The sequence below is a fragment of the Schistocerca americana genome, chromosome 2 (assembly GCF_021461395.2).
Source record: "Schistocerca americana isolate TAMUIC-IGC-003095 chromosome 2, iqSchAmer2.1, whole genome shotgun sequence".
NCBI lineage: Eukaryota > Metazoa > Arthropoda > Insecta > Orthoptera > Acrididae > Schistocerca > Schistocerca americana.
In genome coordinates, this window is record NC_060120.1 from 103572301 (window position 1) to 103599631 (window position 27331).

At 38.8% G+C, this 27331-nt stretch overlaps 1 protein-coding gene across 1 annotated transcript in view; it reads right to left on the reverse strand.

Annotated features, from left to right (window-relative positions):
- Positions 1-3479: 3479 nt before the first annotated feature.
- LOC124595192 (mitochondrial fission 1 protein) overlaps positions 3480-27331 on the reverse strand; it is a 42678-nt gene continuing 18826 nt past the window's right edge. The window contains exons 3-4 of the mRNA XM_047133814.1: positions 19280-19385; positions 3480-4142 (exon numbers count right to left, since the gene is read on the reverse strand). Coding sequence (XP_046989770.1) covers positions 4048-4142; positions 19280-19385 — 201 coding nt within the window. The 3' untranslated portion in view covers positions 3480-4047. The remainder of the gene's footprint in view (positions 4143-19279; positions 19386-27331) is intronic.

The following is a 27331-nucleotide window of genomic DNA, read 5'->3' on the forward strand; positions in this document are numbered from 1 at the left end:
CCCATATGTCCAACTGCTCTTGTACTTCCTCCTCCTTACTCTCCCAAATCACCAGATTTGCAAACACCATAGCTTTCATCTTCCTTTCACCAATTACTTGTGCTACTGTACTCATTGGATCATCCATCACTACAATGAAGTGTAATGGTGGGAGTGAACTTCCCTCAAGCCATTCCTCTGTTCAATCCAAGCTGATCTCTCTCCTCCCACTTTCACACAGCTCACACTTCCATGGTACATTTCCCTTATTCTCCAAATAATCTGTTTTCCTACTCCTCTGTTCTCCAGGGCTTTCCACACTTTGCTTCTACGTACACTATCATAAGCTTTTTCAATGTCCAGGAAGGTCATTAGTAAATCTATCCCATATTCACAGTGCTTTTCTTGCAGTCATCTTACAGCAAAAATTAGATCCACCGTGGACCTTCCTATACTGAAGCAATGTTGCTCTTCTCTCATTCTTCCTTTTAATTTTGCCCAAATTCGTGCTTCCAAAATTTTCTCAAAAATCTTTGCACAATGACTCATCAATGTTATCCCCCGATAGTTCTTGCACTCTTTTCTAATTCCCTTCTTAAAGATAGGGAAAATTATTCCCTTTTTCCAGTCTTCTAGGATCAGCATCTGTCTCCAAACAGTTTTCATTACACGATATAGCCATTGTATCCCCACCTCTCCTGCTGCTCTCACCATCTCTACACTTAGCTCATCCAGACCTGGTGACTGCCGTCCCTTGATCTTGTCCAATGCCTCATCCACTCCTCCCCATGTAAGGTCTTTTTCTATTTGCTGTTCCTCCTCCTTTTTTTCTCTCCTCGGTTTGTTCCTCCTCATTCAGGTCTACATTCGGATTCAGGAGTTCTCCAAAATACTCCTTCCACATTCTTGAGTTTCTCCTTATTCTCTACATCTTGTCCACTTTTGTTCACCATTCAAGCATAATCTGTTTTACTGCTCTTCCTCTTACTTTTAATCATCCCATATAAAACCTTTTTTGAACCTTCACTATCCTCCTCCATCATTCTGGTCCACTGTTCCATCCACTTTCTTCTTTTCTCCATCACCCCTCTTTTTGCTTCTTTCTTGCTTGCATGATACTCTTCTCTTGTCTCTACTGTTCTCTTCTGGAACCACACCCTAAAGGCACTATTCTTCTTCTGCACTATATCCTCTGTTTTATCATTCCATCAGGGTGTTGCTTTCCACTCTTTTTGTTGCTTGTCCTCCAACATATTGCTTCCACCGCACTTACGAATGTTCCCTTGAATCTACCCCATTTCTCTTCTACCATTTTTGGTTCATCCTTTGGGATGCTTTCCCTTTACTACTTGTAGGTACTGTAGCCTGCTTTCTTCCCCTCTTCAACTTTCATACCCTTATACATCTTTCCTGGTTTTCTGTCCCTTTATTATCCTTAGTCCCTCTCAGGTTCATTACCAGCAAACTGTGGTCGCTATCCAAAGCCTCTGATGGTATTACCTTAATGTCAATGATGTCCCTTTTCATCTCACTATCGTACAGGAAGTAATCAACTATCGACTTTCTCTAAGTCTTGGCTGTACCATATAATCTTGTGGCTCTCTTTTCCTGAACCAAGAGTTCCCAAACAGCAAGCCATTCCTTTCACAGAACTCCAATAGTCTTCCATCTTCCTCATTTCGGCAGCCCAACCCTCTGGTCCAAGCACACTTTCACACCTTTGTCTCTCTCTCTTCCAACATGTGGGTTTAAATTTCCCGTTACTATCATATTCTTCCTTCCCCCATCTGCTTCTGCATTTCCTCTTCAAACTCTTGCTTCTCCTCAGAAGTGCAACCCACCTGCACTGCATACAGGTATTACCTCTATGGTCATCCCCTTGAGTGATATTTTTGGTCTTCAGGTAGCATAATATGCACAGTAATGTGGTGGCTTCACATGGAGCCACTGTGCTCACCCACACTTGTCCAACCCTAACCTGTAGTTTTTCCTCCCCAGCATACATCATCTAGAAAAACACTGTCTGAAGAAGAAAATTCAGAAATTTTGTACAAAGTTACATCTGAACCCGACTTAGAAAGTCAACTTGACGCCATTTTTTATCCTGGTCTGTGTTACTGCTGAAGAAGTAACATTGTGATGCCAACACTAAAAATCCCAAGAGGCATAATTAATTCTGAGAGTGAAAGAAATTATGATGATAGTTTTAGCAGTGATGATGCTGATCCTTTATGCCACAGCTGGGGCCTCCAGAAAATGGCCCCCCCATAGATGCAGATGAAGTTGTAAAACATGTTGCTTGTCATCTGACAAGAATTGTGTCATTCTTTGCCATAATTAAGTTATTTTGAGTATATTCAGGTAAGTTGTGTGTTTATGTACTGTGTGTGTGTGTGTGTGTGTGTGTGTGTGTGTGTGTGTGTGTCACCAAGTGGTCAAATGAAGCGGCCACCTAAATTGTATGGAAATGTAGGAAAAAATGAACACAGTGTCATTTTCATTTCCTTGCTGTGTATTGGATTTAACTTAATTCCCACCCGAAATTCAGTGGCTTTATGTTCTGTGCTTCAAAGGGTTAAAATATGGATATATAACCCCATATCTACCATTGCCACCCGTCACTGCTGTTCTTCATCCCTCCTCAGCCTGTTTTCCATTCCCCAATACCACCTCCTTCCTGCTGCTGTACCTATGATCACCGATTCCCCCCCCCTCCCCTCCAAAACTCAAACTCAACCCCCACTCCTCTCATCTCGTCTTAATGGGTAATAATTCATTAATCACAGTTAATAGATGTATTCACAAGCTTGGCGGCACCCAGATGCTACAAAAACTATGGAACACACAAAAACACTGTTCCAAGCATCTAAGTTTTACATATTTATTTTATGACAGTTTTGTGAAGTTTTGGAAAGGTGCAAAAAACACAAATGCAGATAAGGTGGGACATAACAGCCAAAAATTCATAAAAGATGAAAGAGAAACAGTGTTTTTCAAGTTCAACCACTGCTAGAAAGGGGGGGGGGGGGGGGGAAGCAATTCACTTGAGAACATGTGAAAAAGAGGATAAAAAGTAAGTAAATTGCACATGAAGTTTATAGAGAAAAAAAATTTTTAAATCTAAAAAAAGAGAAAAATTACATCATTTGTATACCATATTTTCAGAATATCCATTGAAGTTTTGTAAATAGAACCAACATGCATCTGGTGAAACACCAATTTCAGCAAGTTTGAGAGAAAAACATTATCTATTTTTGGAAGTTGCCCATGAAATTCCTGTTTACCACTATGCACATTTCAAATGATTCTCGTGAAACCCCTCGTTTGCTGATTCAGAATGGTAACTGTCCACTCTTTTCAGTAATATCAAACCATAATAACCTTCCCTCATTTTATCTCTGTTAGGCTTTAATGTTCGACATAAGTATGAACTCAACTACCAAAATGTAACAAACGTGTTGTAAAAGGAAAAAAAGGTTAAAAAATCATACACCATCATATTATAATGTTTACATGTTGTGTGATTTATTGCATATAGTATTCAATGTCTATACTGAAAAAATATTTTATTTTTTAAAATATATGAATAGGTGACTTATGGGCCATATACATATAAAAGCAAGTTAATCAGTCTCTAAATAACTTATCTTCAAAATGTAGCTGCAAATATTTTTAAGAAATAATTATGACATTTAAAATCACACTGTTCACAGATGTCTCAATTATGGCTACTCTCACAGAAAAGTACAACTGTACTATAACAATATTATGAGAAAAGATTTATTTCATAAATAAAATTATCAACAAAGCTGTACATATATAATTAAAACATAATAACAAATATAGTAATAATGGCAATATCTACTAAGTAGTCAACAGCAGACTCATGGGCACAAACCTGCTGCACAAAATGAAGTGGCAAAAATTTTGTACAAAGTAAACTAAATGTGGAAAAAATACATCTTTATATAATGTGCATTTGGAAAAAAATAGCCACTTTGACTTGACTGACACTCATATGGAACTGGTTACAGTGCAGCAAAATCACCGTTGTGACTGGTACACTTCTTAAGACTTACGGGCTGCCATAGCCACACCCATACCAACTATGGCACCCACAGCAAGTACAACTCCACCAGCCAGAGCCATTCCAGCCAGCCCTTCTGCAAAGAAACAAATGTTAGCATTCCAACTGACACCATAAATTACTATGCAAAAATTTGTAAAATGAATAAAACAACTGAGTGCTCATACCAATGAAAATGACGGACCCATCAATTTGAATACTGTTGATTCTAGAAACTTTAAATTACCTTATACTTGGTACAATGAAACTGTATTTTTTAAATCGATGTTCACTGTGTCCTGTTTTACACTGTCTGGCAAAGCAACTTCTTCTCAAAAACATTTATGTTCACTAATGCTACACAACTGACAAAGTGATGAATGAACTTTTTGTCCACTTATGACTTGCCAATGATTTGTTACAGTACATCAGTCACTGCAGTAAAAATATACATAACCTGTTGTATTTCTGACACTTTACACGATGTAATTTCTCTTACTACCCCAGCAGAACAGATGATGGCAAATAATGCAGCTTACATTTAATTTACACAGGAGAAATTTTTATTTCTTCTACATTATGGGCAGACAGCATTTCAACAGCACATGTAAATCAGTGTTTCTTCTAGCATCAATGTCTTGACTGTAACAGGACATTTGGTCCAGTGTGGAAAATAATTTTCTTCCTCCAGGTACAAGTGACATACACTGCATTTCAATGTATCATAATTCTAGTGTTTTATCTTTTCCCCTTTTCCTTCTATTAGTATTACTAACCCTACTGAGGGCTGAATGGCAATACAAGATAGCACTTCTGACCGACAAGTCAGAGTGTTGCATCATACAGCATAAGGCGCAGACAGCATCAAATTCAGCACTAAAGCCTCCTAAGCATAGGGTACACAATCGACCATCGCACTTGCTGTTCACAAGGATCAGGTGGCCAGACGCAGCATGGAAGTTATGCAACCCGTAATACTTTCTTTGAGGCATTTAAAGAGGCTGCCTTCACAGACCACCTGAGGCAGTAAATTTCACCTCACTAGACCCTTACTTAGTGGATCACATGCTCACATTGTGTAACACTTATATGCTGTTAAGATACTGGTAGGAATTTATGCACTCTGCATGAAAAACTGATGCTTGATGGACACTAGTATTTCCCTTAGGTCTCCAATTCTGTCTTTCATCATGTGCCTGTAAGTCTGAATTTTAGAATTTTCATTATCACACCCCACACCACCAGTTTACAACCCTGTGATGTACGTGCAAGAACATTGCCATGACAATCATATAAACAATACTGAATGGAACAGTCCACATGATGAATGCCAAAACATTTGCCAGCATTTGCGTTGTTAGTTACAAACTGTAGTGAAGTATTACAAGCCTCAAAATTTTATCTGCATATCTATACAATAATATAAGTGTTTCATGAAACACTTACTTAATTTGGCAACTTTTATAGTTCCACTTACAACTTTTCTTGATTTCTTATGCTCCTCACAGAAAATAGCCACAGAAAAAGCAAATCATTATACTTGCAGAGCACCAACCAGTGCACACTTAAGTTCATCTGGGGGTTTGGGAGAGAATCTCAAACCCTAATGCAGATACTGAAAGTAGTATTACAAAATCTGAGTAAACAATGTCACTTCTACATATGGAAAGAAGACAAGAGGAACAGGAGTGGAAATCACACTGATTTTTGTAATTAATGGTGAAGCATTAGCTCAGGTGAACAGGATAAGGGACAAAATACTGTCTGCTTGAAGAAATTTTATATTCTTTAATGGATTATACAAAGCAGTGAACACTGAAGAGAAACAAGTGACAAATTGACAGTGAGTTGGCCGGTAAGGCACGAAAAGACAGCACACTGCCTGCAAAATGCAAGGTTCCTAATTGAGAGTCCCAGTCAGGCACACAACACTATAGTTCAATTCTTTTATCTTGGCGGCTCGCGCATGCCCGCCCAGATGCGGGAGATTGCTGCGTTGCCAGTTGCACATGACGCACGTGCCAATAGAAGCAGCGCCATAGTATAGCATAGTTTGCAAACTTACGTTTAGGGGGGAGCGCGTAGTTCATGAAGTAAAGCCACCACGGCCGCATTAACCCTTTCGCTGCTACAAAGACGTGCTCCCTGCCTTCTGCGCCGTGCGCGATTATGTCACTGCACTGCTCGCCTGTGCAGACACATCGTGTTCCGATTGCTTTGACACTCTTATCAATCGATCCCACAAAAACTATTTGGCCCAAAAATTAGATTTTTACACATCTTCTTGACTGATACCTTCCGCCCATAAATGACTTAATTTTGTTTCGATGTTCAACGCAGTTTTTATGCAGCATTAAATATAGTAAACCATTGCACAAAATTTTGAAGAGTTTGCAGAGGTAAAAGTCCATAGAGTATACTTTCCGTATGGTCGATTTTAGTTGCCTCAATGTTGAGAATGAAATGTGGACAAGATACCTAAATTTCATATAAAACTTACTGTATAACAATATCTCATTTAATTTAAGTACGACATAGGTGTTGTATGTAATATTGAGAAATATTCCGTCTTTCGCGACTGTAATAAAAGTATTATTTACACCGGACGCGTTTGGCTTTATTTTAAAGCACTTCAATCAATCAAAAGGAAGTAGACAAAATACATTAAACAAAACTGTGGTCTTACAAAAACATTAGGACTTGGATATACCGTCTATCAGTGAAGTGCTCTGAGCTATGTCAAATATAATTTTTGTGTGTGGCACACACAAACATCATTTATTTGCTAAAACACTGATCTGCCAACACAAACGTTGAATATTGTGTTACCGCAGCACAAAACTACGAAAGGTGACTTGACAATGGAGGAGACAAAATACTGTCCACTGAATATGCTTCAAAAGAGAGAAACGCGTCTGGTCTAAATAAGCCCCTTATTACAGTTGCAGAAGAGGAATATATTTCAGTACCATTAGTAAAACTGCGACTGTGGAACAAAAACAAGAAAGAGAACATGAGTACCATTGTGTATGTGCCATACCTTTCCTTGATTGAAGTGCTTTAAAATAAAGCCAAACGCGTCCGGTGTAAATAATACTTTTATTACAGTCGCGAAAGACGGAATATTTCTCAATATTACATACGACACCTATGTTGTACTGAAATTAAATGAGATATTCTTATACAGTAAATTTTATATGAAATTTAGGTATCTTGTCCACATTTCATTCTCAACATTGTGGCAACTAAAATCGATCATACGGAAAGTATACGCTATGGACTTTTACCTCTGCAAACTCTTCAAAATTTCGTGCAATGGTTTACCACATTTAATGCTGCACATCAAAACAAAATTAAGTCATTTATGGGGGGAAGGTATCAGTCAAGAAGATGTGTAAAAATCTAATTTTTGGGCCAAATAGTTTTTGTGAAATCGAATGATAAGTGTGTCAAAGCAGTGGGAACACCATGTGTCTGCACAGGCGAGCAGTGCAGTGATGACAAAATCGCGCACAGCGCGGAATGCGGGGAGCACGTGTCTGCAGCAGCGAAAAAGTTAATGAAGAGGCAAAGCACTAGAAATTTCATTCAAACGAATAAAATTCGTGAAGTTAGGCACTTCGATATTGTTTTTAAATAATTAAAACATTAAGTTCCACACAAGGTTTGAACTCATAACCTTTCGCACAGCAGCCCAACACCTTAACCGTTACACTAACGCACCTTGTGTGACTACATAGCGCCATGAGGATTGTAACGCGTCACGCAAAATACTGACAAACACTGTTGGTGTGACTATGAATTACTCACGTTTCATCGAAGTACAATAGGAAATAAACAATTATCGCTGTTCTTTATTGCGAAAAAGCAATTCGTGAGAGTGATACAAACACCTTTCCTTGCTATCGCCTGAATTTTGAGTCTTATTGCTTGTTTGGTTTAATTAATTAAAAGAATATGAAGCAATTGGTATAAAGAATGCTTTTTCCAAACTTTCTATAAAAGAATGTCTGCTATCAAGACATTGCTTTTGTTCTATTACTTTATTTATGACTGAACGTTTCTAAAACTGAAGACACTCGTCCATGCTCTGCACTGCAGTCGAGATGTGGCAACGTCGTTCTCTGTTCATTGGCTGACTGTGTTTTGTGACATCAGATGCGCAGAACGAACCTAAACTCGGCCGCCAAGATAAATGACGCGCACTTTAATGCATTAGTACTATGTTTACCAATCAGCTAGTTGGTGATGGTTCAGGTAGTTTTTTCCTAAACTGGTTCAGCAAAATAATGAAAAATTTGAACTAAGATGGGCACAGAGATACCAAATGTATCTATCTCTATTACATTAAACAACAGATGTCCAATGGAATATCCAATAGGCTTCAGAATATATTTTGGACTGTTTCATGAAAACTGTGATTTGAGTCAAGTCCTCTTCTGTTGTATGCTTGTATATACTTCTTTTCAATGAGATAATATCTAACAGCTTACCCACATGGAATAAATTACTATACATTAGCTTAATAGTGTCACATCCAAAGAGGTGACACTGAAAAAATATATGGTAGATGAGATACAGGTAAGGATAATACACCATGCAAAGCATTAAATTCAATTTTATTTTTAACAATTCCTAAAATCTCTGTTAGTTATTCACATGTACCCGAGGGGAAAAAGGTGGGTAAACAAGTCAGTTTCATGGACTAGCGGATGAATTAAGACATTCATCACATAACTGAAATGATAAAATTAAGATTTCAGGTAAGTTCCCCGAGAGCTCTTTGTGAGCCACTGTCTACTTAGATATATCAGACCAGGTAGAAATTCCTGCTGTTGAGAGGAAGTAGGGGGGTGAGAATTCAAGATAGATCCTGCCACATTTTCTGTTTCCCCATTCAACGAGGCAGTTTCTTCACTCAGCATTAAGTCAAATAAAGATCTGTAGTAGAATGCTGTTACACATTTTGCACGTTGTATTTTTCTTGGGAAGCTGAGCTTCATATGATCCAACAACAAGACAAAAGACACAGAGCGTACAGTTTTACTAAAGACTCCCAGTTCCTCAGTTCAGTGGAGTCAGCAGTTCCGTACTAGTAATGTTAGGCTGTCCGGATTGATTAGGCAATACCCTGTTATGTATCTGTGAGCTACAGTTTTTATTATTTGATCTCATCTTCAAGCACATACTGAAGCTATCAGTTTACATGTCAGTTTACATAACCTTACCCCCATTTACACAGACTAGTCTTCAGGGAATATCAGTGACCATCTCATATTTTATTATATACTTCACCCTCATGTCACAAATTTTGTCATTATTGTTTTTGACTTACTGTGAAGGCATTTTCAGGTAATTTATTTAAAAAGGAAGGAAAAAGTGCGTAATAAAATATTAGAAAACTATATTTTATATCACACTCCTACGCATAACTACACATACATTACATAGTAATTCATCACTAACAAGCCATGTCTACACTCAGTGTTGGAACTGAAGGCTTCAGTTGACTATGTAATAGTATAAAGTTAATAAATACACAAAAACATACATTGAAACTACTACTCTTGATATTGTTCCACTCCTTTCAGTAACACTTTTTTCCTTGTTTTTCAGCTAACTGTTCTTCTGCAAGAATAACTTAAGTCTCGTACATACTCAAAATGATTCATTTCTTATTTACATAATATTTCCTGTAATTTCATAGCTTGTGTCAGAATTTACCAACTGCTGATTACAGTAGTGTATTTAGTTTTGTTGAAAACTAAACTGGTTACATGAAATGGCTCTTAGAATAATGTGTAACGGTGAAATCCAAATGAGAGAGTCAGTAGTTTTAACAGTATTGACACCAATAATTAGAAAGTTCTGAGAGCGTTCTTTCTAATAATCTTTCTCAATTTTCCAAAAACTAATTAACTTCAAAGATATTCATAATTACAGAGCAGTTACACCCAAATTTACTTTCGCCAATTGAATTATTATGCTTGCTATGTTCCAGGATTTGACTTTACATTTCTGTTGCTCTAATTTTTATGAATCAGGTAACACTGTTCATTATTCGATTTATCTCATAATTGAGAAATTGCATTAATTAACAAAATTTCTAAAGGCAATGTGCTTGTGTGTTTTCCCTTCTTTTCTGAAAAAGGTTTTGGCAGAAAGTTAAGTGTGTTTTCATTGTGCCTGTCTCCAGCTCAATGCGTTATCTTTACAGCGAGTACAATCTACCCTTTTCGTAATTTTTGTTTACTTTTAAATACATAGTTCACCACGTAGGCATACAGTGTGCCAAACAAATAGTACTGGGACCTTTCATAATTTTTGAACAACATTTAGTTAAATCATATCATTGGAACCTAGAGATCATCTACATTATTGAATTTTCACCCTGTAGTTTTATAAACTATAATACAATATCTGAAATCACAAAATATCATTACGCCAGTCTTAATACCACTGCAACCCCACAGCACATGAGTAACAACTTCATGAAAGTTCTATTCACATCATATTATAAAATGTCGATGATCAAAAGTTACAAGATCAACATAAACTAAATGGAATCCACACATTGCAATGGTCGGTTGCTTGTAACATTTCTTCATCACAACGTTCCTGAAAGTTGAACTTACTGAATATCTTCAGGAATTGTCTGATTATTAACAAATGCACATGAAACGCATCTACCAATCTGCACTTAATATACTGTGTTTTTACTTTTAAATGTAACTGGTGAATTATTCCAAGAACTGTGCATGATTCACTACTGTTTGCAGAATTATGATTTTTGGAAGATGGAACATTACAAAATTTGTTGCCACTGAAGTCAACAATAAATGTAAGTGCCAGTCAGGTGGTGACGAAATACAAACCGAATGTTAGGTAAACATATCACCATCCAAACGAAAACACATAATTTGAACGAATGTGGAATTGTGAGACATTGTAGCAACTGCATCGCATTCCTCACTGAAATGTATGTCTAACAATAAAAGCAATTTCACATTACGAGACTTCAATTCAAAGTGTGCAATTCACAACCACATTAGACACTTACAATACTACTAACAAGCACAGGATAAAAAGTCTTCGCAATATAAACATTATGGGAGTAAGACACATCTAAGCAAGAACCAGTAAAAAAACCTGCTGAATTATCGGTGCAGATATGCTAGACCTGTATCAGAAGCAGCACAAACACCACCCAGCTGCAGAGTGGATTTGCAAGTAGCAGATTACCAGGGACATTAAATAAGTAACGCAACACATCTCCCCCCCCCCTTCCCCCTCACAAACAGAATGCTTATCTCTTGAGGAGGGCATCACACCAGTATGACAGTGGTAATTCGGCAGCTCCTGCAAAGGGATTCTCAACTGCGCTAGTGTAATAGGCACCAGTGGTCAAAAGTATGCCACAATGGTAATGTGTTAACACAGTGCAAGATGAACGAATGTCCAGCTGAATAAACTAAATATCCATAGTCACGTTTTGAACGGACAAGGGATCGGTATGAACAGAGGAGGACTTTCCGATGTTCTAAGTACCCTTAGCATATGTAGGACACTGAGGGACTGGGTGTAGCATGTGGCCAGGTGAGACACTGGGAGGACCAAGAAAGTTTCCTACCAAGCATGAGCCCCATGGATTTTGTAGTTTCGGCGAACAGAGGGCACAGCCCAAAGATGTACAGATGGTGGAAAAAGCCCATTGCACTACCAGAAATTCATACAAACAGTTTTGTCATGCACACTCAGAGTTTTGTGCTGGCTTGTGTACGTCAACTGGCCACCAATGGAAGCTTATGGAACCTACTGGTCCTATTCAGTACATCAGAGTTATCAGCCTGTGGCATGACTTGCCTCTTGAGATGGCTGAGGGCAACAGTTTCATGAGATTGCTCGAGAGCAATTTATGGCAGAAAAGTATAAGTCTTGGAATGTGGTTTGGCCTGGGGAAATACAGAAGGGTCAAACTATGCTCCAATTCGCTCATCGCCGGCTGACACCAGCAAGAATTTCTAGAACAAACAAGTGAGGAAGATGTGCTCCGACTGGCCTGTGACTGACAACATTCCCGGGTGGGGATTTGGTAACATGGGACTGACATGCTACTGGTGGAAAAGAGTTGCATTTTTCCTTAGTGGTGTTTGTGGAAAGATGGGCGCAAACTGCTCCATTTGAATTGGTGGAAGAAGAGAGAGACCTTTGGTTTTTTGGTGGATGGGGATAGATAGTTGGAGATGTCATGGCACTTGGAGGTGTACAAGTCCTGATGAGCAAGGGAGTCCAATTCTCTACCATGACCACAGTCCTCCGACTTACCGCCACAGCAGACTGGTGAGAGAATACCGCAGCATGGCTCACTAGGTGGGGGTTAACATTTAGACAGAAAGCATACCATTGCCACAGCTCCACTAAACATGACTTGTGCCTTAGTGTCATTTGATATGGTATTCAATCAACCACTTAAGTTTCTAAATTAATCGTTGGGTTGAAATGGATTAATGATTAAATGTGCAGCTAGGATACAGTGGCCATCCCTCCACATACCTATATTGTAAGCTGTCATCAGCAATTAACTTTGTTTTTCATAGAATGTTGAAGCCAATACTTCATAATTACTTAAAATAATAAATAATCTGTTTATGTTTCATTTGCATTTCTATTTTGATGAGCACATAGTTCCCTTCAGTTTGCCAATTTATTCTACTGACTGAACAGGCAGTTATATAGTAGGATTATTGAAATTTACCACCTTATGATTCTATGTTAAGGCAATCAAAGATAGTGATTATCTTGCTTAATTTACAATTAACATGGAGTCACAAGGGGACTGTGAGAGAGTCTTGGTAATTCATTACTCAGATAGGTTTCACAGTCTCACAAACCATGGGATATTGCAACCTTGGTCTCAGAGAGCCAACAGACCTTGCCCCACACGAATGAAGAGAGGGTGGAACTGTTAAAAGGACTAATACAGGAAATCCCATCTACCTTCTTGCTAACCTGATGAATGTGACGACACTGTGCATGCAACTATTTATAACAAATACAGTTTGCCATTGTAGGGTGATGGTTAAAAACACGGAGACCATATCCCCGCGTGCAAATCACATTGTGGCACGCGTCAGTCCACCAGAGGACTGGGACACGGCACAGTAAAGAAGTGCGAGGTATGGAACATTCTGAAGCCTTCAGGATTTGTAAGGTACTCTACCTGGCTGTCACAAGTGGGGAAACGATGTTCATCGGAGGTCACCAGCTATGAGTAAAGCCTCCAGTTTGCCTCAGAACCTTAGAAAACTGGCGATTGGGTTTACACCGCTACATTATGCACAGTCTGGGGGATACTGTTCCATCAAATCTAACAGAGCATCAGAATTTGCAAAGGCAGAAAGGTAGGCAGTGCGTACCAGCGAAATGGAGGTCGGCGGGGTGAGGGTATCATGCAATGACACCTTTGAAGAGGATCTCTGAGCCAGGGAAGGAGAGGACCATTTGCTTTGTTCAATTTCTTAGTGCCACTATGGTTGGCAGACAAAGACTTTATTTTACTTTTTTTTATTTTATACATCTAGTTTCATATGACCAAACTGTGGAGCAAATATCCAAGGTCATGGAAAGGGTAAGTAAATGAAATTACAACATAAAAGTAATAACAGATAAAATAAAATGTCTACGAACGCAAAAAAAAGACAAGCAGTAAGTTTATGTAAATGCAATCAACAACGTAACACAGCAATCAGCTTAATTTTTCAAGGAACTCCTAAACAGAATAGAACGAGTGGCCCACGAGGAAATTTCAGTTTTGATTTGAAAGCACGTGGATTACTGTTAAAATTTTTGAATTCTTGTGGTAGCTTACATAAAATGGATGCAGCAGTATACTGCACACCTTTCTGCACAACAGTCAAGGAAGTGTGATCCAAATGCAGAACAGATTTCTGCCTAGTATTAACTGAATGAATCCAACTGGGTGGAAGGAAGTAAGGAGTCCTTGAAGGAATGTTCCTGTCTCCTTTCCACCGTGCGAGTTGTGATTTTTCCATCAGGGGCGAAGATCTGGTAGCTTGTTGTGCTACTGTAGTAGGAGGAGACGGGAATGATATCACGATACTGGGCGATTCCACAGGTGCAGTACTGAACTGGAGGTCGCATGTCTGCATGGCCCTGTTCTTTGTGGAGTGATGCATATTGAGGACATTACTGTATGTGCTAGATGGTAAAATGCAGGGCTTTTGGCTAGCCAACAACATTAGAGTGACAGGGTAGGGCGCTTTTTGCTTCACCCGGATTTCCTGGAGATACACACGACATTCACGGGATGAGGCAGCATGGCCGCCACTACAATTGATACAGTGGGGAGGAGGAGGTGGGCAGTTGCCCTTATGAGCATCTGTACAACAAGTAACACATTTGGCCACGTTTCGACAGGACATGTGATTATGGTTACAACACTGACAGCAACACATCTGGTTTCCAATGTATAGTTTGACCACAATGACTTCATAGCCTGCCTTAATCTTCAATAGAAACACTACTTGAACAAATGTGAGAAACAGAGTGCATGCAGGCATGAAGTTTGCATCACCCTTTTTCATTACCCAAAGGACCACAGCGATGCCCTAATCAGAGAGAGAATGTTGGATTTCTCCCTCAGTATGACCATCAAGTAGCCAAGTGTAAAAAACACCCCACAAAGCATTCAGTGTACGATTGGCCTCAACACGAACAGAATAGCCACAAAGCATTCAGTGTACGATTGGCCTCAACACGAACAGAATAGCCATGGAGGAGCAAAGCTGTAAGCAGTTGTTGGGCTTGAAAAATTACAATTGATCTCAATAAGTGAAGTTCCACTGCATAAGCAAGAGCAGGATTTCACACGGCCTGCAACTGCTTCAACGCCTCTCTGAATAATAAACGGATAAACTGTAGCAAAAGACTGACCTCCGGTACATGTCACCACGAAGAACTGAGGTACAGCTGGGAGAGTCATTGAATCTTTAGCCTGATTTAGTTCGTGTTTAATAGATGTAGACTGATATGAAGATGACCGGCCCTTTAGGAAAAAATCCTCCATGACTGCCGGCAACTGCAGTGGTGTTCTCCTTCAGACAGGGGAGCCTCTCTGGGGGAGGGGGGAGGGGGGGGAGGGGGGGGGTGTTTGCCCACCTTCAGTGATTGTTGACACCACACAGGTCACACACCCCGAACTCCAGACAGAGGGACTAATTGGCACTTGGGAAGGTAACAGCTCAGGGAGTCACCCCTTCCTGGACCTGGCTTGTAACTGGCATTACATGTGAAACCTACCTGTACACCGGGGGCTAGCAAAAGCATTACCCAGTCACCAGTTATGGATCAAATATGTGGGCCGGCCTTCATGAGTGCGCAGAGAGGAGGAAGAATAAACAAAAATACCTCAAACACCAAAGCGGAGGATGCGGAGATGGAGAACAAAGAAAGGAGGAAAAAGCAGATGAGGGATTGTTCCAATCCTGGGCTACAAAAACTTCAGGACGCTTTCTCAAAAATACCCAAGAGACGTACCCCAAGAGAGGGGAGAAGTACATCAGATATGAAACACAGGATGAGAAGAGGTGCTGCAAAGCCTGGGGCCTCGTGACAGCCAAGCACGAACTCACCCAAGAATGGCGAGCACCTCGGGGATGGTGTTGAGTGTGTCAGCACTACCAACACAGACATCCAGTTGTGCAGCAAGATCTACATCTACATCTATACTCTGCAAGCCACCTGACGGTGCGTGGCGGAGGGTACCTTGAGTACCTCTATCAGTTCTCCCTTCTATTCCAGTCTCTTATTATTCGTGGAAAGAAAGACTGTCGGTATGCCTGTGTGTGGGGTCTAATCTCTCTTATTTTATCCTCATGGTCTCTTCGCAAGATATATGTAAGAGGGAGCAATATACTGCTTAACTCCTCAGTGAATTTATGTTCTCGAAACTTCAACAAAATCCCGTACTGAGCTACCGAGCGTATCTCTTGCAGAGATTTCCACTGGAGTTTATCTATCATCTCTGTAACGCTTTTGTGATTACTAAATGATTCTGTAACGAAGCGCACTGCTCTCTGTTCGATCTTCTCCATCTCTTCTATCAACTGTATCTGGTACGGATCCCACACCAGTGAGCAGTATTCAAGCACTGGGCGAACAAGTATACTGTAACCTACTGCCTTTGTTTTTGGACTGCATTTCCTTAGGATTCTTCTATCGAATCTCAGTCTGGCATCTGCTTTACCGGCAATTAATTTTATATGGTCATTCCATTTTAAATCACTCCTAATGCCTACTCTCAGATAATTTATGGAATTAACTGCTTCCAGTTGCTGACCTGCTATATTGTAGTTAAATGATAAAGGATCTTCCTTTCTATGTATTCGTAGCACATTACACTTGTCTACATTGAGACTCAATTGCCATTCCCTGCACCATGCGTCAATTCGTAGCATATCCTTCTGCATTTCAGTACAATTTTCCATTGTTACATCCTCTCTATATACTACAGCATCATTTGCAAAAAGCCTCAGTGAACTTCCGCTGTTATCCACAAGGTTATATAACGGTCCTATGACACACCCCTGCGGCACACCTGAAATCACTCTTACTTCGGAAGAATTCTCTCCGCTCAGAATGACATTCTGCATTCTGTTATCTATGAACTCTTCAATCCAATCACACAATTGGTCTAATAGTCCATATGCTCTTACATTGTTCATTAAACGACTGTGGGGAACTGCATCAAACTCCTTGCAGAAGTCAAGAAATACGGCATCTACCTGGGAACCGATGTCTATGGCCCTCTGAGTCTCGTGGACGAATAGCGCAAGCTGGGTTTCACACGTTCGTCTTTTTCGAAACCCATGCTGATTCCTATAAAGTAGATTTCTAGTCTCCAGGAAAGTCATTATACTCTAACATAATACGTGTTCCAAAATTAGACAACTGATCGATGTTAGAGATATAGGTCTATAGGTCTATAGTTCTGCACAGCTGTTCGACGTCCCTTCTTGAAAATGGGGATCACCTGTGCCCTTTTCCAATCTTTTGGAATGCTACGCTCTTCTAGAGACCTACGGTACACCACTGCAAGAAAGGGGCAAGTTCCTTTGCGTACTCTGTGTAAAATCGAACTGGTTTCCCATCAGGTCCAGCAGGCTTTCCTCTTTTGAGCAATTTTAATTGTTTTTCTACCCCTGGCATTTATTTCGATATCTACCATTTTGTCAACTGTGCGACAATCTACAGAAGGAATTACAGTGCAGTCTTTCTTTGCAATCCATCAATCACCTTGAATAAGAGTGTCCACACATTCCAACACTGCAGGAGTAACAGCTGTGTGTGACTGGTCGGTGTGGAGATCTGACAAGTTTGCGTAACCTTGCTGCTACGATAAAACATGCCTAGACAAATGACTCGCCATGCTTCTGTCCACTGCCAGGTCTCCATAAACATTCTGCAAATGCCTATAAATATCTGTGATTCTCTTGTTTTTCTGCCAAAAGAAACTCAATGAGAGCTCTCTGCTTGGAACACACCTCTGTTATAGAAGCCACTTTGGAGGCTACATATAGCGCCATCTCCTATCTGAAATTGATAGGACTATAGAGGCTGAAGTGGGAATATTCCATGATGTCACGCAAAACATTTTTTTCGACCAAAATTGGCCGAGAAAAAAGAAAGTGTTGCAATACTTACTGAATGCCTCTCATAGTATGTAGGAAGTTCAGAAAGTAAGTTACACATGTCGCCCCACTCCAAAATCCTTACACAATAAGACTGCCACACAGTCAGGAGTACATGTTCCATATTTCCTGCAGTGACATTTGTGCTGCATTTCTGGTAATAGATGCATCACTGGAAACCTACTCCGAAGTTCAAGTATGTGGAACAGTATAATTCCTAGGCTGAATGTCTAAACTGCACACAAATTCACTGTGAAATTCTGGTAGTATATGGACCAAATGGAATATCATGTCCAGCCACAGTGAAATGATGCCAACAAGTTGACAAAGATCGAAAGAGACATGGGTTATGCTTGTCAGGATATCCAGATTTTGCATCATGCTAGACCACCTGCGGAGGAAGATTTTCCAATGACAACATTTACGCAGTTCTCCATGACCAAGGAGCAGATTTCTATCATTGATAGAATGTTCTCCACTGATCAGTATGATCACCATTGTAATGATCAACTTGTCCCTGGGTCACTGTATCTGTTATTGGAAATTGAAGTATTACACCATCCCTCACCAGAGTCTTTCTCACGCGTAACACATCCACTTTCAGCTTTTCTATGAGTCTTTAAAGGTTTTAATCATCAGCCTATTCCTCATGACATTAACTCTCATTAGTTAATTATGATTTGGGCTGAATAGCATAAATGAAACATTATGTTCAACCATTCACCTTAATGAAATCATTTTTAATTCTGGTGATGCTCAGCATCTTCTGCCTCAAAGTATATGAAAAGTCATTGATCTTTCATGTTGCCTTCGTAGACGGACACCTACATGAAAGGCAATTTAAATTCTCAGGCATGTTAATATATCTGGATACCGTTCTAGGTGATATCCTTTTGTAAGGCTGCAATTCCGCATGAAGTACATTAAATGTTCCAGTCTACACAATCTTAAATTCTACTTTTATTGCACTGTGAAAATCTGCAGGATCTTGCAAACTGACAACAACTTATCTAGTAGTACCAGACTGACTGACACACACACTTCACTGTACCTTCATATTTCCACAGTATTCTGTTGCTGGGCTTCTTGCCTTGTCCTCAGTTTCTTAAGTTTCTGAAGCTTCTTTGGTCTACAGTGGAGGTACAAATTTACTACCAGTGAAAGTCACTTCAAATTATAACAATACTCTTTTTCCCTTATCACACTGTTACCAAGGTTTATCTCTCCAAGGATGGAGCGTCCTTCAGCTAAGTACTTTGACTGTTAGTTCTGACAATTCATCTTACCACGGAAAAATGGTTTTGTTTGTAAAAACGAAAACACACACACACACACACACACACACACACACACACACACACACACACACACACACACACAGAGTGCAATCAATGAAAGTTATCTTGCAGAGCACCGAAATGAAGCTATCTGTCAGCTACATTTTCTACTTCCAACAATCCAATTACCTGTGGCTAATTTAAAATACAAGTAAATAAATCTAGAAGATAAAAAGCCAAGGACATACCTTTCTCCATCCGTTTCTTTATCAGTCTCTCTAAGCCCTGAACTTGTTGGTTTCCAGGTTCAACTTGTAGGAACACTCTACAGTATTGTAAAGCTTTGGTGTATTCCTGTAAACAACATGCATCATACATGAACTTTCATGAACTCAAAACCTTCTGCTTGGATTTATGAAACTAGCCTGACTCAATTTATAGAAAAAAAAAAATCAGTAATACTTCAATAAGAGCACCAAATTCCTTGGACATTGCCTTATTATGAAGGAAATTTACACAGACAACTTCATGTATACTTTTTTCCAAGTTACGTGCCCAAGTTGGAACTGTGTGACACATTAAGTTTATCTTCTGGAAATTTCTCAGTCTGTCATAAGAAGATAGAAGTCACCTGCCATAGACCCCCTTCCCACAAATGAATTTTTTTTTTTAAGAATAATCAATGCTGAAGAGAAAAAAATTAAAATCAAAACATCACACAGAAAAATGTTATGTAGCGAGTTTAATCTTTCATAGGTTACGTCAGCACACACAAATACTATGCTAGATCAGATGATTCCACAGAGGCTTGAAGTGTGTGTCTCCCTTCTCCTCCACTGAAACTTTAGTAGGGGAAACCATCTCCAACTAACTAAAAAACTTCTAGATGAGAGAGAAAGCGTTCTGGTACAAAGAGCAGGAGCTAAATGTTTGGGTTTGTTTATAAAATAACTGTTGCCAGACACACACATTTCTTTTTATTTATCTTCTGCACGATGCATTTCATGGAATGACTTTTCAAATTAATTTTCTATGAATAATGCCATGTGTTTGTGATGTTTTTGGTGTGTGGCATAATACACAAAAAATGCACTTTAAAATGGTTACAATTTCCTGAAATGCATCAAGCAAAAGATAGATAAAAAGAAAATCTTGAGTGGTACTGGAAAAAGTTATTTCATAAACAAACCCACTGTCTTAGTCACACGCTTTCACCAACCATTTCTGATGGATAAAATAAAGTACAATTTAAATCATTTGTGGGAAGAGCTCAACCCATTTTGCGTACCGATATGCTGTTTTTCCCTTTACCCTATGTCCTGAATGTGTCATCTATGGGGAGGAAAAGTAGTGATAAAATCCATCTGCTCCTACAAAAGTTTATTTCATTAGGTCGTGCACATTTCAAAGCAGAGCCTTACTATCATTGCTTCAGTTGACTATAGAAGGACTTCATTCAAAGTCTCAATTAAACGAAAACCGCAATGAAGGTCCTTCCACTGAAGTTCTGACAAAGGTATCTCTCATCAAAAATTGTCATGACTGGCAAAGATGTCAGCAAATCCTAGACCCTATAATTGCTACAGATGCGCTCTCTGCAATCCTTTGTTTTGCCGTACTGCTTGCCTAATGCTGCTACTTGTGCTCAGCGACAGTGTCCCAGCTGCTGTGAAGTACTTCTCATTCAATTTTAAGGAAACAAATTGGGGAAAAATTTTGATGTTTGCATATGTTAAGCCACTAGCCCAACATGCAAGTTAGCGTTTCCACCCACTTTCAAGTTGGAAATGCTACTTACAAGACTTTCAAGATGGCAGTAAACGAAATTAAGTGTACAGGAGTTACACAGCTTTTAGCTGAAGCACTTTTAGTGATGAGGGGAAAGAAAAAAAAAAAAAAAGAAAAAAAAAAAAGAAAAAGAAAAAAAAAAAGTACCCACAAATAATGTGTATAGAAACAGGCATCTTCCAGGAATCGTTTGGTAACATCCAATATGCTAATAAGATTTATCTGCCAAGGACAATGTTTTGTTTGGAAATCAATTTTGAATGAGCACAATCAATTTCAAAATTTTTCAGGTGGATATTTTTGACTCTGTATGTAAGTCTGGAACACGTGAGGCAATACTGACCTTACGACTTATCTTAGAAGAAAGATTAAGGAAAGGCAAACCTACGTTTCTAGCATTTGTAGACTTAGAGAAAGCTTTTGACAATGTTGACTGGAATACTCTCTTTCAAATTCTAAAGGTGGCAGGGGTAAAATACAGGGAGCGAAAGGCTATTTACAATTTGTACAGAAACCAGATGGCAGTTATAAGAGTCGAGGGACATGAAAGGGAAGCAGTGGTTGGGAAGGGAGTAAGACAGGGTTGTAGCCTCTCCCCGATGTTGTTCAATCTGTATATTGAGCAAGCAGTAAAGGAAACAAAAGAAAAATTCGGAGTAGGTATTAAAATTCATGGAGAAGAAATAAAAACTTTGAGGTTCGCCGATGACATTGTAATTCTGTCAGAGACAGCAAAGGACTTGGAAGAGCAGTTGAATGGAATGGACAGTGTCTTGAAAGGAGGATATAAGATGAACATCAACAAAAGCAAAACAAGGATAATGGAATGTAGTCTAATTAAGTCGGGTGATGCTGAGGGAATTAGATTAGGAAATGAGACGCTTGAAGTAGTAAAGGAGTTTTGCTATTTGGGGAGCAAAATAACTGATGATGGTCGAAGTAGAGAGGATATAAAATGTAGGCTGGCGATGGCAAGGAAAGCGTTTCTGAAGAAGAGAAATTTGTTAACATCCAGTATAGATTTAAGTGTCAGGATGTCATTTCTGAAAGTATTCGTATGGAGTGTAGCCATGTATGGAAGTGAAACATGGACGATAAATAGTTTGGACAAGAAGAGAATAGAAGCTTTCGAAATGTGGTGCTACAGAAGAATGCTGAAGATTAGATGGGTAGATCACATAACTAATGAGGAAGTATTGAATAGGATTGGGGAGAAGAGAAGTTTGTGGCACAACTTGACCAGAAGAAGGGATCGCTTGGTAGGACATGTTCTGAGGCATCAAGGGATCACCAATTTAGTATTGGAGGGCAGCGTGGAGGGTAAAAATCGTAGAGGGAGACCAAGAGATGAATACACTAAGCAGATTCAGAAGGATGTAGGTTGCAGTAGGTACTGGGAGATGAAAAAGCTTGCACAGGATAGAGTAGCATGGAGAGCTGCATCAAACCAGTCTCAGGACTGAAGACCACAACAACAACAATGTAAGTCTAATACATACATGAGAGATTGTGGACCAGCTTGCATTAAATTACATACATCATTGAATATCTGGCAACTGGACTCACTGTAATAGAAGTACTGCATTCCTAACAGCACTGTTTCTAAATTTTTATGTTTTCTACATTATACTGAAGGTAGATCGACTAGTAAGGTTTTTCCTCTCAACAGTTCAGCTTTGTTTTCATTTTTTAACTTCTTCAAAGTTCTGATTACAGGTGCTGGAACTATGCATTTTACCAGTACAATACTTAATTTTTCAACTATCCTTTGAAGTAATGTGGAGAACAGGCATTACACAAAAATAGCACTAATTCAAACAGTTCTATTTACACAGGATTTTAATGAAGGTCAAGAGTAGTTCTAAATGTCAAACTACAAATAAATTTTCATTTCACAGTAATATTTACACTCAATGAATAAAGCAAAAAAATGTGATTAAACTGAAATAAAAAAATATGTTTACAGTAATTACTGTTCTGAAGTAATATGAACCTCAGCAAGTTCACACTCCCAGTTACAATACTTTTTAATCCATTTCACCGCTTCGAACAATGGTGTATTACTTTATTACAAATAAGTAATTATAAGTAGATGCTGAATGCCTTTCCTATCACATAGTTTATGAACATTTTGCTACTTGAGAAAATATTTATTTACTTATTTGAAGACTAAGCCCGTTTTTTGTATGGTACTAACTTCTCACATAAACAAATAATTCTAGATCCGTGCTGTCTAATGAATCTGAGCACACAGAGCAAACCCACCTATTAGCCTCTGCTGAAACTCACAGGCGATTGTGGGGGTGAAGCAACACTGTGCAAGCAACACACCTCTTATCTTTCATAATTTACGTTTAAGTTGGCATGACAAAGTGCTTCTGCCATGCCAACTTATACGTCAATAAATTCCTGATACATTAAAGAAAATGAATGGTGAGCTCGAGGGTGGGGGGAGGGGGGGGGGAGGGGGGGGCAGCATACCACTACCAAAATGACTTACTTTCTTCCCAGTCGAGCTATGTACCAGTCATAAGTAGTTGTTTAACCACAGTTTTTTGAACATCAATAATTTATAAAAAATAATATTCAATAATAAACACACTTTTTAAAATTTGTGACTTATAAAACAACATAAAATTAAATTTCAATGCTTTCCTGAGATTTCATGAAATTCTCTGATTTCCCTGAATTTTGTACGTAAAGTTTAATTCCCTGAGAATTACAGGTTCTCCAGAGAATCACCAACCTGCTGTGGAAACCTGGCTGCCCAATCACGTATCTGCGCATCAAGATACAGTCACAATGATTGCCATATTTCATAAATGGTTCAAGATATCGAAACAAGGTTTCTTTTTGCAAATGACAGCACACAAAGATGCATGTATATTTTATGATGAATACAGGAAACAGTTTTATTCACTGTTGGAAGTGACTTATCTGCAGCAATTAGAGGGTTGGCAGAACAAATATTTCAATAGCACATAAGGAAGACCCAGATGCTACCTTTGAACACGCCCTCAGCACTTCGGAAGCAGCACAGCGCTGTGAGTTAATTAATCCACAGTAGTCACAGGGTTTAGTACAGATGATGGTAATTCATGTACTTCACTAAGAAAATTTAGACATCCAGATAGTTGGACAACAGTGCAGAAACACCATGAGAAATATGTGCTTGAACATAACACTTAGCCATTAACAGCGCGTGCTCATTGTTCTCAATATGTTGCAGCAAGTATCAGTCGTCGTCAAAACAGTGTTCTGTATTGTTGCAAGCGCATTGTGTCAGAGCTCACTGCGTTCAATCATGGGCAAATGGTTGGTGCTTGTATAGTGGGTGCTTCCGTAATGAAGATAATCGAAGTGTTTGGTGTTTTAAGCAACACTATACCTAAGGTCTGTACCAATACAGGGAAGAAGGTAAAACATCTTCAGCTAAATCAATGTGATGTGGGTGAAGGGGGGTGGGGGAGACCACAGCCACCAGATCTCAATATTATTGAGCCTTTGTGGTCTACTTTGGATATGGGTGCATGATTACTAACCACTTCCATCTTTGTTACCTGAACTTGGACCTATTTTGAAGAAAGAATGGTGTAAGATTCCCTTTAAAACCACACAGCACTTATATTTACCCATTCTGAGACAGCTACAAGTTGTTTCAAATGCCAACTGTTTTCCTGCACCATATTAGGCATGGTAATGTGTTGGTGTTTCCATATTTTTGTCTACCCTCGTACCTTCAGTAGCTTTTATAGTGCGCATTCCTTGCAAAATGAAATCTTTTCTGAAACATCTGTAGAAGGTGCACATTCCAAATCCTGCCACATAATGAATGCATTGAGGAGCTGGCAAGTGTGTCGTGGTTCTTATTTCTTGTATATCATGCCAGACTACACTACCAAATAATAGGTGTGTAAGATTTTTGTTTCCTGGATAATGAAGGTGCACTTTCTCAGATTAATGCTCAGAAAAGCATCATGGGCATAGTTGGGCACATGTGTCAAGCAACTTTGTTGCTTTCTCAAATATCTTCCCAAAAACTGTCATCCAGGTAGTAAAGATGTAGACAACCACCTAGTCACAATATTTTTATCTGCTTCATTTTACAGATCTGAAAGTAACTTTATAAGAGTTACCATCTCAAATATATCTCTGCAATGGTTGATCTTAAACATCATCCCAGACCCAACAGAACAAATTGTCACATTTTTCTCCAATCTGGATACACCAATTTTAACTCCCAATTCCATTCAAGAGATGGCTTGAATTCTAAGCTGCCCCCTAATTAATCATTTAGAGGGCAACATTACTTTTCTATCCCAAAGAGATGTGGGCCAGTTGTTTGCCTTTACAGGCCACTAGCTGATGACTACGATTACGCAACAGCCATAGGCAGTAAGGGACTGGCCAACTAATGTTTTAACTACAAGAGAGCATCACCAATTTTAAGCAAGGGCAATCACTGTATTACAAACTGAGTTTAACTGCTTGAATACACTAAAATACAGAGGCAGGGTGTGTTCATGGACAAGAAAAAACGTCCTTATTTCTCAGTTAAAAAGCACTCTTTTCAAGAGTGAAAATATATATTTCCAGGTTATGTGACAGTATACTTTCCATTGGAGCTGTAAAATTTATCGACTTTGAATGATAAAGGTTTTATACAACAATTAGAACACCCCAACACATTAGGAAACTAAATAAAACAAAAACAAACATGTTTTGGAAAGAACTTTTATACACAGTAACATGTACACCGCGTATTTTCTTATTGTGAAAGTATAAATATGAATTCCATCATATACAGCTCATTAGCTTCCGAAGCATTTAAGTTGAGATTGCAATGCACTTTGTCAGCCAATCATGTCACATAATTTCACCAGATGATGACAGCATACATCACTGTTAAATAACACAAACACACAAATAGGAAAAGTTGATGGTTTAAATTAATATACATACGCAAGCCAAGCTTTCACATATAATATTGGTCCCTTTTAGCAGTGTTACTCCTTAAGATATGTCAACACAGATGTGATAGTAAAATTTTGAATAATGGCATAAATGGCTGGTCTTCTGGTCCCAAAACTTTTACAAGTGACTGGTCCTCAAAGTGTTGAGTTCTGAATTAGAGTCAAACGATCTGTTATTTAAGGACGTCATCGCACACTCCCGCAAGTAATAGCTCGTCTTGTGTAAAACGGAATTTACTTTGAAATTAACACTTCTCAAACCACCACTCACAATATTTTCCTGTGGCCTGTTAGAAATAGGTTCATCCGAACAGTTGCCAGAAAGCACCAGAAAACAGGTGTTACAGCCTATGCGCACTTAGAATGATGTAGGAAGCCCATGCTTGGTGTTTGCTCTGCTCATATGCCTTTTGTCGTACTTCTGTTTAGAATTTCGAGCAGAGTGAGGCATCATGTGACAATATGCAGAACTACATCATGTTGTTCAGAGGACATTTACGGAGTTATTGTAGTTGGTGCAATCATACCGAACTCAGATAAGAAATGCAAAATAAGAAAGCTGTCCTTGGCGTAACATTCATTTCAGAACTAGACTGTGCAACTTAAAGTACTCTAATATTTTGGTATGTGGTGACAAAGATTTTTTATTAGTATTCTGTAATAGTATTATCTAGCATTTCCAATCAAGTTTACATCCACACAGCACTGCAAAAAGCTTTTAACAAGGAATACCACTTTCTTGCAAAAAATAAAGAAACTTATTTGTACACACCACAACTAAGGATAAGTTTTTCCATCAATTTTTTAGATGGTATAAAAATCAACAAGATTATCTGTGAAGCCAAGAAACCTTATAACTGGCAGTCTACATTCTACTCCAGGAGTAAATACAAGGCCCTGTGCTGGATTACTATGATAAAACATGGTGTGCTGCAAGTCTATCATTCCCTGAAGAATGACTGTCTATAAACTTAAGATGTAAACAACACAAATTAAGAAATGAGGTCAAGCCTAGGGGAAGTAACACACAAGTGTTGAAACACGCCTTGTGATTGAAAAGCAGTCTGTTTCACAGAATGCAGATTATAAAATTCTGCTAAAGCTGTCAATATATTTGAAACAGAACATTTTACTCAATACTATTGACTAAATTTGCCTGCTTAACTTCAAGTGAACATTTAAGAATGTCCATATGTATATATATACTATTATCAGATATCTATAAAAGACATGGGACATCACAGAATACTCTTAACAGCATCGGAATTTTGCAAACCATACTAAAATGCTTAATTCTGCTCCAGATTCACACTGAATTAGGTCCCTATCTGTTACTAAGCTTTTCAGTGTGATTTCTGGGATGCCAATTTTCTTGGAGTACTAGTAATATATTATCTCACATTTGGTTCTTTATCATGTCATCATGCCATATGTGTCAAAAGAGGAACACATGCACTTGAAATTCAGTAAACAGTAGAAGTAAGCCAACAGTGTGAATTGAAACACTTTGTTTCAAAGAAATTGGCTGCCTCTCCAGAG